We start from the raw sequence: 12,082 nt of genomic DNA, 5'->3' as shown, positions 1-12,082 counted from the left end.
GACCGGGTTTGCCTGTGGCCTACAGTGGGATTTCTCTAGTCAGCAGACTTTGAATTCAGTTCTTTCTTGCTCTTTGGAGAAGTAGAACATGGCTTTTAGGTGTAGCACCTTCTGAGAACATCAAGTAAGTATGGTCTGGAGGGTCTTTGTGATAAAATGACATGGTTTAGATAAAGAGCACTGTTAACATTGGAAAGGTGGGTACTAGAGTCGGAAAAGACTTCACATTTCTTTTTATCCTCACCCGAGGACATTTTTCCATATTTTGTTCAGATAGAGTGGGAGGGAGAGAAAGAGAGAAACATCGACATGAAAGGGACACATTGAGTGGTTGCCACCTGCACAGCCCAACCAGGGCCGGGGACAAACTGCAACCCAGGTACATGTCCTTAACGGGAACCGAACCCGGGTCTCTCTGGACCGCAGGCCGATGCTCTAACTGCTGAGCCAAACCGGCCAGGGCCCTTTTTTTTTAATTGTTGAAAGTATTACAGATGTCCCCCTTTTTTCCCCGTTGACCCCCTCCTCCCTGCTCCCACCCCCTTCTGCTTTCCCCAACCTAATGTCTGTGTCCATTGGTTGGGCATATATGCATATACATTCTGTGGACTTCACATTCCTTTAAATCGGATTCTCCTGCTACACCACAGGCCTTGGGGGAGGGGGACAGAATTTTTGTTTCTCTTAAGACCCTAGGTTTGCGTAACAGCCCCGAGGCTTGGTTCTGGCTGGTTGATAAAAACCACCTGAAGAGCCTCTGAGACCAGGTGAGCTGGAGACTCCATTGTTTACCTCGTGTGCCTTTTGAATTTGGTATGATATGAATGTATTATTTCCTCACTAAATCAAGTATAGGAATACGTTTGGGTGCCAGGAGCTTGTGCCAGCTGTTCTAAATCAGAGTCTGTGGGACTGGAGAAGAGGGATTTTATAAACCTGTACTATTTGAAAGCTTCCCAGTTGATTTTAATGCACAGTCAGGTTTGGGAGCTACTGTCCCAATGCATATAGTAGGAATTCAGTAACATCTGTTCAAAGGAAAAATGAACTCTTGTCTTCCTATGGCATTTACCCTGATGTCTTGTACTTAGCAGTTGTTTAGTAAATATTGCCTGAGGGAATTAAAACACATTTTGAGTTCAGATACGACCCCTCCCCCTATCCTTCTTGGCGGAGAGTATGGCCATCTCCTCCCCAGGCTCTCACGGTGGGGTGGATGGGCTACTCCTTACCTGGACCACCAGCCCGGCCTTACTAGCTGGTCTCCTGCATCCAGCTTGCTGCCCTGTGACCCTGTCAGCACGCTGCGGCCTGAAGGATTTTCCCCTTCGTCAAATCTGTTAATGCCTCTCGGTGGTTCCCTATCACCTACAGTATAAAACACTGTGGGAGCCCTTTAGGGCCCTGCATGATCTGGCCTGGCCCTTCCTTTCCTAGCTGGCCCCTCCTTCCCTTCCTTCCTTTCCTCACTCAGTAGGTAGGTGCTGAGGCCCCCCGGGTGCCTGCCCCACCGAGGACCCCTGGAGCAGACAGTGCACACACCTTCCCCCAACCCCCCACAGACCCATTCAGTCCCTGAGTACAGTGTACTCTTCGTGTTTTTGTTTTGCCCGTGGTGTTCCTTCTGCTTAGAATGCCCATCCCATACCCCTCTTTTATTTATTCATGGGACCAAGCCTTCCGGGCCGCCTATACCTAATGAATTGTCCCTTCATCTTCTGACACATACGTAGCTTGAGTATGAGGCCTACCGGTTGTTAGTTGCCAGTTTTGTTTCTTCCCTGAGACTCTCAGCTCCTTGAGGGCAGAGCCCTGCCTTGCTCCCCTCGGTTCCCCCAGCTCTGAGCACTGTGTCTGACTATGTTCGTCACTAACATATCGCTGGGTAAAACTGATAAGGAAGGAAGGTTCTGTGTGTGTGCCAAGAAGGCAAATCAAGGTGCTACTTAGTAACTATGATTCGTAAAGGGTTCTGCCACACAGTGGTAGGTAGTCCCCTGAAAGATGTCATACTTGGATTTTCCAAAGTTTGAGGCTGTTTTAATGACATATATGATGATGCTTTCTATTATATATGTTATTCTAACTATAAGTGAGACTTACTCAGTGTTAACAGTTGGCCTTTTGCTAACCATCCTGACTGAACCCTCTAAGAATCAGAGAATCCCGCAGAAGTGAATGTGGCCTGTACTCTGACAGCTCGGGTATTTATATTAGCCTGATGTGAAATACTGCATTCCCCAAATGGAGGAAGAGACCCATGGGAGGGTCACAGCGCTGTGAAGTGGGGTGTTTTGGAACAAGCAGTAATTTTGAGGTGAAAGAACAAAATAGATGACGTCAGCACAGAACCGAGCCAGGATGGAAGCCAGCTTTTTGAATCACATGGCGTGTGTTTTGCCAGATCTGAGACAACCCAGTCAGGCTGGATAAAGAATTGAAATGATGTATGGGCCTTACAGAAACCAAACTGGGTAAGAATATATGAGTCAGGAGGGAAAGTAGATCGTACAGGGGCCCAGAACAGAAAAGAAACATCGGCAAAGTACGGGATTGATTTATAACTCCTGTGATTGCCCTCTCTCCCTTCAGGGGCCCAGAGGAAACCTTAAAGATTTCATTTCATTTCATTTTTATTTATAGATTAAACCCCCCCTCCACCACCAGAGTTCTAGAAAAGATTCATGGAAGATTACAGTTAAAGGCAGGGTAGACAAGAGTTAAATAGAGACAGCGATACAGTAGTCACACCGGAAGCCCAGGCTCACAGTTACCACATGGGGTGATTCAAGTTCATTCTCACTTGTCTTGAGAATTAAGAGAAGCATGGTGAGTATATTCTTATTTTCAGAATTGAAGAATTTGTAGTAAAACTGTACTTTTTCTCGTGGCTGAATGAGATAAAAGAATTTATCGCTCTGGCTGGTTTGACTCAGCGGTTAGAGCGTCAGCCTGCGGTCCAGAGAGACCGGGGTTCGGGGTTCGGTTTCCGCTAAGGGCGTGTACCTTGGTTGCAGTTTGTCCCCGGCCCTGGCTGGTCGTGCCGGTGGCAGCCACTCGATGTGTCCCTTTCACGTGATTGTTTCTCTCTCTCTTCCTCTCTATCCCTCCCACTCTGTCTGAACAAAAAATGGGAAAATGTCCTTGGGTGAGGATAAAAAAACAAAACAAAACAAAAAAGAATTTATCAAATAGACCCTTGCATAAAGGATGTTAAATAACATAATAGGCCCAACTTATAATAGCTCTACAAAAAGGTGAAAAGAGATTCTTCCTGTGGCCATCTGGTCTTTCCAGCTGAATAAATGCTGTGAGCTAAATGTTCTACTCCCAGGCTAGGAAGACATTGCCACTGGGAGTTAGAGAAGTGTAATCACGCTGTATGGCTTTCTGGATAGCACTTGACGAGAGAGACTGAATGAATAGCTGGTTAGTATTTCCTGTAGACCAGGGGGTTTGGTTGTGTTTTTACTGCAGGGGTGCTGTCTTGGTGTACAGTGAAATTAATTTAGTGAGCTGCTGTTAGCATTTTTTAAATGAAAGGTAATAGAAAAGAACAGACTGCATCACACAGTAAGGGTCAAGTTTTCCTTTCTTTTGTGTTTTAGGCCACTAATGTACCATGTATTTATTGTAGGTAAGTACGAAAACCACTGCTTTTGACCGCCCCTCACGAGAGTAGTAGTTGATGGCTCTGGCCATTCCAGGCTGAGTAGAGAACATATGTAGAATATAACAAGAACTAGTCTCTGGGAAAAACAGAGGCAGGATCCTCAGACCAGAGCCACTGTGCCTTTAAGTTGTGCTAATTTAGGAACCTGTGATTGGATTCAGTATTGTGGATTCAGAAATACTTTCCTGGTTTCATTTTTTATTTGCCTTCAGTACCTCACAGAGTTCTTTTTGTTTGTTTGTTTGTTTTTTAATTTCATTGATTTTTAGAAAGAGGAAGCAGGGGGGGGAGAGAGAGAAAAAAACAAAAAACATCGATGGGCTGCCTCCAGCATGCTCCGTGACCGGGGATCGAACCCAAAACCCTGGTATGTGCCCTGACTGGGAATCGAACCCGCCACCCCTTGGTGTATGGGATGGTGTCCAACCAACTGAGCCACAGCAGCCAGGCTCACAGAGTTGTTTTTGAAAACCCTCTTCTGCTTTGGCTGTGATGAAAGGGAAATCAGAGAAGGAATGGGATGGGTCCCACAGCGGAGCAGGGTGCCCCTGGTGGTCATACTTGGTCTTGCAGCTGGACTTGCCACTGAGAGACCCTTGGAAGCCACAAAGTAGGCATGGCTGCTCCAGATCTTGCTACTAACCCGGAGCAGGCAATAACATACAGGTACTGCTTACTTAGGGAAAACTTTTTATTTATTTATTTATTTGTTTGTTTGTTTGTTTGTTTGTTTGTTTGTTTTTATTATTATTTTTTTAAATCCTCGCCCGAGGACATTTTTTTAAGTTTTTTTTCTTCAGATAGAGTGGGAGGGAGAGAGAGGAAGAGAGAGAGAGAGAAACAACGATGTGAAAGGGACACATCGAGTGGCTGCCACCCGCACGACCAACCAGGGACGGGGACAAACTGCAACCGAGGTATGTGCCCTTAGCGGGAACCGAACCCGGGTCTCTCTGGACCGCAGGCTGACTCTCTAACCGCTGAGCCAAACCGGCCAGGGCAGGGAAAACTTTTTAAAAAGCATTTTCCTGTTTTATGAATTGTGTTTGGATCAGATCACCAGAGCTATCTTTGAAAATAGATAAGAGGCTTGTGACAGGATCATGGCATTGCCCAACTCAAGGAGTTCAGTGCAGCAGCCTGTGTGTGATGAGACCCTTCACATTTTGTGGGGGGAACCCTCCTGCCCCCAAATTTGGACACGTATGTATAGCTACAACTTCGGAGAAAATTCTGAGAGTATTTTCAACTATAACAACTCTAAGCAACGGTTTGAGAAACAGGCTGGAAGGGGGTCAAGATTTAGCTTCTTATGTTGACTCCAAGTCTTAGAAGCAACAACAAAATAAGATAAAAACCTGTATTTCATACAAAAAGAGTTTTTCAAAGAGGTTGAAAATAATCTAAAAATAAAGAAGTTCCTTGTGGAAGGGTCTCTGACCATTTCTCTCCTCTTGTTTCAGATGACAGTCATGTCCCTTTCCAGGGACCTCAAGGATGACTTCCACAGTGACACAGTGCTCTCCATTTTAAATGAGCAGCGCATTCGGGGCATTTTATGCGATGTCACTATCATTGTGGAAGACACCAAATTTAAAGCCCACAGCAATGTCCTGGCTGCTTCAAGCCTTTATTTCAAAAATATCTTCTGGAGTCATACAATCTGCATCTCCAGCCACGTCCTGGAGCTGGACGATCTCAAAGCCGAAGTGTTTACAGAAATCCTTAATTATATCTACAGCTCCACAGTTGTTGTCAAGAGACAGGAAACAGTCACTGATCTTGCAGCTGCAGGAAAAAAGCTGGGAATATCCTTCTTGGAAGACCTGACCGACCGCAACTTCTCCAGTTCCCCGGGTCCCTATGTATACTGCATTACTGAGAAGGGCGTGGTGAAAGAAGAAAAAAATGAAAAAAGGCATGAAGAACCAGCCATCACCAACGGGCCAAGGATCACAAATGCATTTTCCATCATTGAAACGGAAAATAGTAATAACATGTTCTCTCCACTGGACTTGAGGGCGAGTTTCAAAAAGGTCTCCGACTCCATGAGAAGCGCGAGCCTCTGCCTGGAGAGGACGGACGTGTGCCACGAGGCGGAGCCCGTGCGGACCCTGGCCGAGCACTCCTACGCCGTTTCCTCCGCGGCCGAGGCTTACCGAAGTCAGCCTGCGTGCGAACGTGCTAGCAGCCCGCCCGGGAAAACAGGTAAAGAAAGTGGGGAAGCTCCTGCCGCAAAACCGAAACCATGCCGGAAGCCAAAGACACTCCCCGTGCCCCAGGACTCTGAACCAGCCACAGAAAAGGCGCCACCCCCTCCAGTAACCAGCATGGAGGTTAATCAAGAAAGGAGTCCACAGCCAGCTGCAGTTCTTTCTGGTTCAAAGTCTCCCCACAATGAAGGGGATGTCCATCTTCCCCGGGAAGATGAAAATAAGTCCTCTGACGTTCCCGGGCCACCAGCAGCGGACATGCCACCTCTCATTTACAATTGTAGCTCCTGCTCCAAGTCCTTTGACAGCAGCACTTTGCTCAGTGCCCACATGCAGCTGCACAAGCCTACCCAGGAGCCCTTGGTGTGCAAGTACTGCAACAAAGAGTTCAGCACCCTGAACAGGTTGGATCGGCACGAGCAGATCTGTATGAGGTCAAGCCACATGCCTGTCCCGGGAGGAAATCAACGCTTTTTAGAAAACTACCCTACCATTGGACAAAACGGAGCTTCCTTCACAGGTCCAAACTCTCTATTATCTGGAAATAGGATTGGTGAATTTTCCAGTACCGGAAGTACCTTGCCAGAAATGGACCACCTGGTTAAATTCGTTAATGGACAGATGCTCTACAGCTGTGCTGTGTGCAAGCGGAGTTACGTGACTTTGTCCAGCCTCCGCAGACATGCCAATGTTCACTCATGGAGAAGAACATACCCTTGCCACTACTGCAACAAAGTATTTGCATTGGCTGAGTACAGGACAAGGCATGAAGTCTGGCATACAGGAGAAAGGCGGTATCAGTGCATTTTCTGCCTTGAAACTTTCATGACCTACTATATCCTCAAAAACCACCAGAAGTCTTTCCATGCCATAGACCATAGACTTTCCATCAGTAAGAAAACAGCAAATGGAGGCTTGAAACCCAGTGTTTATCCATATAAACTGTATAGGCTACTGCCTATGAAGTGCAAGAGGGCTCCTTATAAGAGCTACCGAAGTTCTTCCTATGAAAACGCTCGAGACAACAGTCAGATGAACGAGTCTGCAGCCGGTCCCTATGTCATTCAAAATCCACGCAGCTCTGAATTACCTACTCTGAATTTCCAAGACAGCGTGCACACTCTGACCCGCAGTCCAGCTGTCCCATTGGAAACAGCCACAGGTCAGAACAGACCCACTCCTGCCAACATCCAAAACGCAGAGGGGACCAAATGGGGAGAGGAGACATTGAAAGTTGATCTTGATAATAACTTTTATTCAACTGAGGTATCAGTTTCGTCCACTGAAAATGCTGTCCGTTCTGACCTTGCGACTGGGGATGTGCCTGCTTTGCCTTTGAGCAATGGCAGTGAGAACTCGGCGTCCGTGATCAGCTACAGCGGCTCAGCACCCTCGGTCATTGTGCACAGCAGCCAGTTTTCGTCGGTGATCATGCACAGCACCACTGTGGCTGCCATGTCCAGCAACAGCCACAGAGCCCCTTCAGACCCAGCTGTCACCCAGACCATGAAAGATGACAGCAAACCAGAGCCAGACAAAGTGGGGAGAGTTGTCAGCAGACCCAAAAGTATTAAGGAGAAAAAGAAAAGCATCCCAGGTAACAGGGGAGAAATAGTGGAGGAACCAAGATACGTGGCTGATCCCGGAGGGTCGCTCAGCAAAACCACTAATGTCATTAAAGAAACCAGTAAAATTGAAACCTACATTGCAAAGCCTGCTCTCCCCGGCACCTCCACAAATAGTAACGTTGCGCCCCTTTGCCAAATAACAGTCAAAATTGGGAATGAAGCCATTGTGAAAAGGCATATCCTAGGATCTAAATTGTTCTATAAAAGAGGGAGAAGACCCAAGTATGAAACGCAGGAGGAGACTTTACCACAGGAGAGTGACCTGGAAACCAAGGGAGACAGCCCCCTCGGGCTTTGCCAACCCGAGTGCGTGGAGATGAGTGAAATGTTCGATGATGCGAGTGACCAGGATTCCACCGACAAACCATGGCGCCCTTACTACAACTACAAACCCAAAAAGAAATCCCGACAGTTGAGAAAAATGAGGAAAGTCAACTGGAGGAAAGAGCATGAAAACAGAAGCCCAAGCAGTAAGTATAAATACCCAGCAGAGCTGGACTGTGCCGTGGGGAAGTCTCCCCAGGAGAAGGCCTTTGAGGAAGAAGAAAACAAAGAGATGCCCAAGTTGCAGTGTGAACTCTGCGATGGAGACAAGGCCTCGGTGGCTGGCAGCCTGGGAAGGCCCCACCGGCATCTCACCGCCAGGCCGTATACCTGTGAGCTCTGCGCCAAGCAGTTCCAGAGCCCTTCCACGCTCAAGATGCACATGAGGTGTCACACCGGAGAGAAGCCGTACCAGTGCAAGACCTGCGGCCGGTGCTTCTCCGTGCAGGGGAACTTACAGAAACACGAACGCATCCACCTGGGCGTCAAGGAGTTCATCTGCCAGTACTGCAACAAGGCGTTCACGCTGAATGAGACCCTCAAGATCCACGAGCGAATCCACACTGGCGAGAAGCGTTACCACTGTCAGTTCTGCTTCCAGAGTTTTCTGTACCTCTCCACAAAAAGGAATCATGAGCAGAGGCACATTCGGGAGCACAATGGGAAGGGTTTCGCCTGCTTCCAGTGCCCCAAAATTTGCAAAACAGCTGCCGCCCTTGGAATGCACCAGAAGAAACACTTATTCAAAAGCCCAAGTCAGCAGGAGAAAATAGGTGATGTGTACCATGAAAACTCAAATCCGCTGGAGAATCCTCATTTCATGGATTCGGAAGACAATGACCAAAAGGATAATGTACAAACCATTGTTGGAAATGTCCTTTGAGTGGTGATACTTAGAAAAAAAAATCTTCAAAAATATAAGTTGGTGGGTTTGTTTTTTGTTTGTTTGTTTTTTTTTTAGTTAGCTGTTTTGTTTTCAGTTTTGTTTTGTTCACATAACAAGTCATGAAGGAGTGAATTATAAAAAAGAAAATCTCATTTGTGAAAATTCCAGATAAAGGATCCCAATATCTACTTTGGGTTTTAGCATTAACGTCTTGCAAAGTGCGCAAAAACGAAATAGCTGACGCCAATATTCCAAGTATCTTGTGAAAGTTTATGAAGTTCTTAGCTGTGGTATTTCTGCCAGTGGGGGAAAAAGAGTTTCGTTTTAGCCTAATTTAAAACTTTCTGGTTAGTGCTAATAGGAACTGGCTGCTAAACTGTCTTTAGTCACTGGAGAGAATGAGGGTCAGACATCGTGAAAATCTCATCTTCATAAGTTAAAAGGTAAATGAGCAATGACAGTCATTCCCATTCAGCTTCTGCACTATTGAAAATTGTTTAAATTTAATGGATACATATTAAATACTTAATAATATAGCTAAAAATGTGTGTGAAATGAGTAACCTAAGTAGGACATTCATATATTAGAACTACTTTTCTGCAACACAAACCTTGTAAAATACATATATAAATCACTATAACTTTTAACTGTCCATGTCCCCTGTAGATATTTATAATGATGAGCAATAGATCTGCAAATAAAGAGGACTGATGTAAAAATCAGTAGAAAGCATTTTGAATATGACTTAAGAGCATGCGAATGCTTTTAGGTGGAATGCTGTTCCCTTGATGTTACGGCTGAGCTGTTGGAGCTGGTCTATTCAAGTCACAGAAAACATAGGTCATGCCTTATCTATGGGGGAAAGCCTTCCCAGAATTTACCTGTGATTACCTGTGCTGTGTATTACTTTACTATGGCCTCCCCTCAGAAAACAGAGAACGGTCAAATTCTTCTGAAACTCCCTGCAGTCTTCCATCCATCACAAGGCCATAAACGTGGAGGTCTGTTCCAGACAGACTTAACCAGTCTCAAGGGTTCAAGTAAAACCTGACGCTCCCATTTCACCAAAGGAGTGTCTGGGAAATGTAGCACCAGGCACACATGCCGTGGTGAATGCCCGGACACTTGAAAGGGACAGAAAGCCTAATCCCTACAATGATTAGCTTTCTTGGAGATCATGCAACCCACAAGTATATACTGGTATAAAACAAAAGGAGAGCAGAAACACACACCCTGCCCCACCCACTACGGACTTGAGTGGGCAACTGGAAGGGATGACCTTCCTTGCCTCAAATAGTAGCTTTGTTTTTTGGGTGAGGAGGGAGATAGAATATGGAGTGAAAAGGGTCCATCACTTACATGACTCAGAAATATACCCACAAAGTCAGATGCCTTGTCTTGATGTTTGCAGACATCTAGCCCCCTTGCTAAAAAAAACCCACTTAAGTTTTTTAATGTTCTTTTGTGTTGATCCATACTATCAACATTGTCCCTCAAAGTCTAATTGCCCTGTAGGTAGTCCATCATCTGGACTAGGTCCTGGGAAGCTGGAACTCACGGTTCTTACTTTTTAAACTGCCATAATAGGAGGCCGAGAGAAAACATTCCTATCCTTTGCTCACCAGTATGAGCAGAATCTGGAAATCGGTTCAAGGGTAACCTGCAGCCATTCGTGTTCATGGAATTTGATAGATGGAAACCCAAGGTTATCCAAGTTGCAAGGTTATCATTCAGAAGAAGTAGCTCAGAGGACTCCTGTTTCTCCAAATGTTGTGATGTCTCCATGAAGAAGACTTAATACAGATTTGGGTGGGCAAGAAAGCATTTAAACACCCAGAAAAGGACATGATCAAAGCTGACCTTTCAATATTGTACTACTTTGCTATTAGTAACCCCAATATTGTATCTGCATTTATCTTTTGTTCATCTACTTTCACTTACATACAGTATTATGTAATAGAGGAAAATGGAAAAATGCAAGCAAATTCAACTTTATTTTACACATTGTATATATGTATACCTGCACTATTCATTTAGGTTTTGTTAAAGAGATAGTCACAAAGGGCTTATGAAAATAATTTTGAATTGATAATTAGAATATTGACAAGCAATCCTGTGATCTACTAATTGGTTTTATCTCAATTAGGATTATGAATCAAGAAAAATAATTGTGCATTTTAGTCATTTTGATTTGAGGTAACTCCAAATATAAAATTATTACATGTAGTGATGTCGCCCAGCCCTTACATGTGGATATTTTTTAAGTGGACTTGTATGCTGATAATTCTAGACCAAAGTAACTATGGCAGAATATTTATACATGAAAAAATAATTTTGCAAATATTTTCTATAATTGTATTATTCGTTTAAGATGTTGACAGCTTGTGTTAGTTTCAGGGAGGGGTGTATATTTTGATAAAAAATACTTGACTTTGTAATTCTGTATAGTCTACACAATTTATAGCAGAGCCGTTTTAAGACAGCCTTGTCACATTTTTTGTTAATTGTGAAAACTTTATTATGAGTGATGTTTAAGTATGCATTGAGTACATAATGACCAACTAGAATTCAAGTTAAGTGTAAACAGTGAACATACTGTATGCTGTACAAGATATATTGTAATTTGCTGTTTTAGCATCTGTATTTTGGTTAGAGATATTATTAAATGCAGATGTCAAGGGTTGGAAAAAGTTTAATTTTATTTTTAGAAATAATGAATATAAATTTGTTTTTGCTTGATTAAAATAGCTTGTTCCTATGTTAAGTCTCTTTTTAAATGTCTCAAATGTTAATTCTTTTCTGCAGCCAAGCAGCTATTCCCTCTGTGTGAGTCACAGCATTGTTTCCCTTAGTGTTCATCGGTGCAGTTCTGTCTCCTCGCTTGTTTACATTCCGGGGTACCTACTTACACACTTAGTACTCAAGTGGAATATGACATTAAAAAAAAAAAAAAAGGCAGCCTGGCCAGTGGGGCGCAGTGGATTGAGTGTGGTCCCATGGACTGAGAGGTCCCCATTCAATCCCCAGCCAGGGCACATGCCCCGGTTCAGGCTCGATCCCCAGCAGGGGGCGTGCAGGAGGCAGCTGATCAATGTTTCTTTCTCACATCAGTATTTCTCTCTCCCTCCCTTCCTCTCTCTCTCTAAAAAATCAATAAACATATATCTACTAAAAAGCAGAATAAGAGAAGTTGAAGTCCTCTGGTAACAGTGCTTTGGATAGGCCTGGTGGTGTGAGGAATCGGTGCGGGAAGTGCCCGCTGCGCGCCTCCGCGGGAAGGGTTGGGCCGACTGTGCCAGGCACTCGCGATGCCCTCTGCGTGCACTGGTTCACCAGCCCTTCCCCGACAACCCTGGGA

At 44.9% G+C, this 12,082-nt stretch overlaps 1 protein-coding gene across 4 annotated transcripts in view; it reads left to right on the top strand.

The window, feature by feature from the left end:
• The window catches only part of ZBTB38 (zinc finger and BTB domain containing 38), a 120,669-nt gene extending 109,187 nt beyond the window's left edge, over positions 1–11,482 (top strand). For all 4 annotated transcript variants that reach the window (XM_036266187.1, XM_036266190.1, XM_036266188.1 and 1 more), the window contains one exon: positions 5,137–11,482. In XM_036266187.1, coding sequence (XP_036122080.1) covers positions 5,137–8,721 — 3,585 coding nt within the window. In that variant the 3' untranslated portion in view covers positions 8,722–11,482. The remainder of the gene's footprint in view (positions 1–5,136) is intronic.
• The last annotated feature ends 600 nt before the right edge of the window (positions 11,483–12,082 follow it).

Source organism: Molossus molossus, unplaced genomic scaffold (assembly GCF_014108415.1).
Source record: "Molossus molossus isolate mMolMol1 unplaced genomic scaffold, mMolMol1.p scaffold_m16_p_18, whole genome shotgun sequence".
Taxonomy (NCBI): domain Eukaryota; kingdom Metazoa; phylum Chordata; class Mammalia; order Chiroptera; family Molossidae; genus Molossus; species Molossus molossus.
Note: the sequence above shows the minus strand (reverse complement) of the source record. Positions and strands in the feature narration are given on the sequence as shown.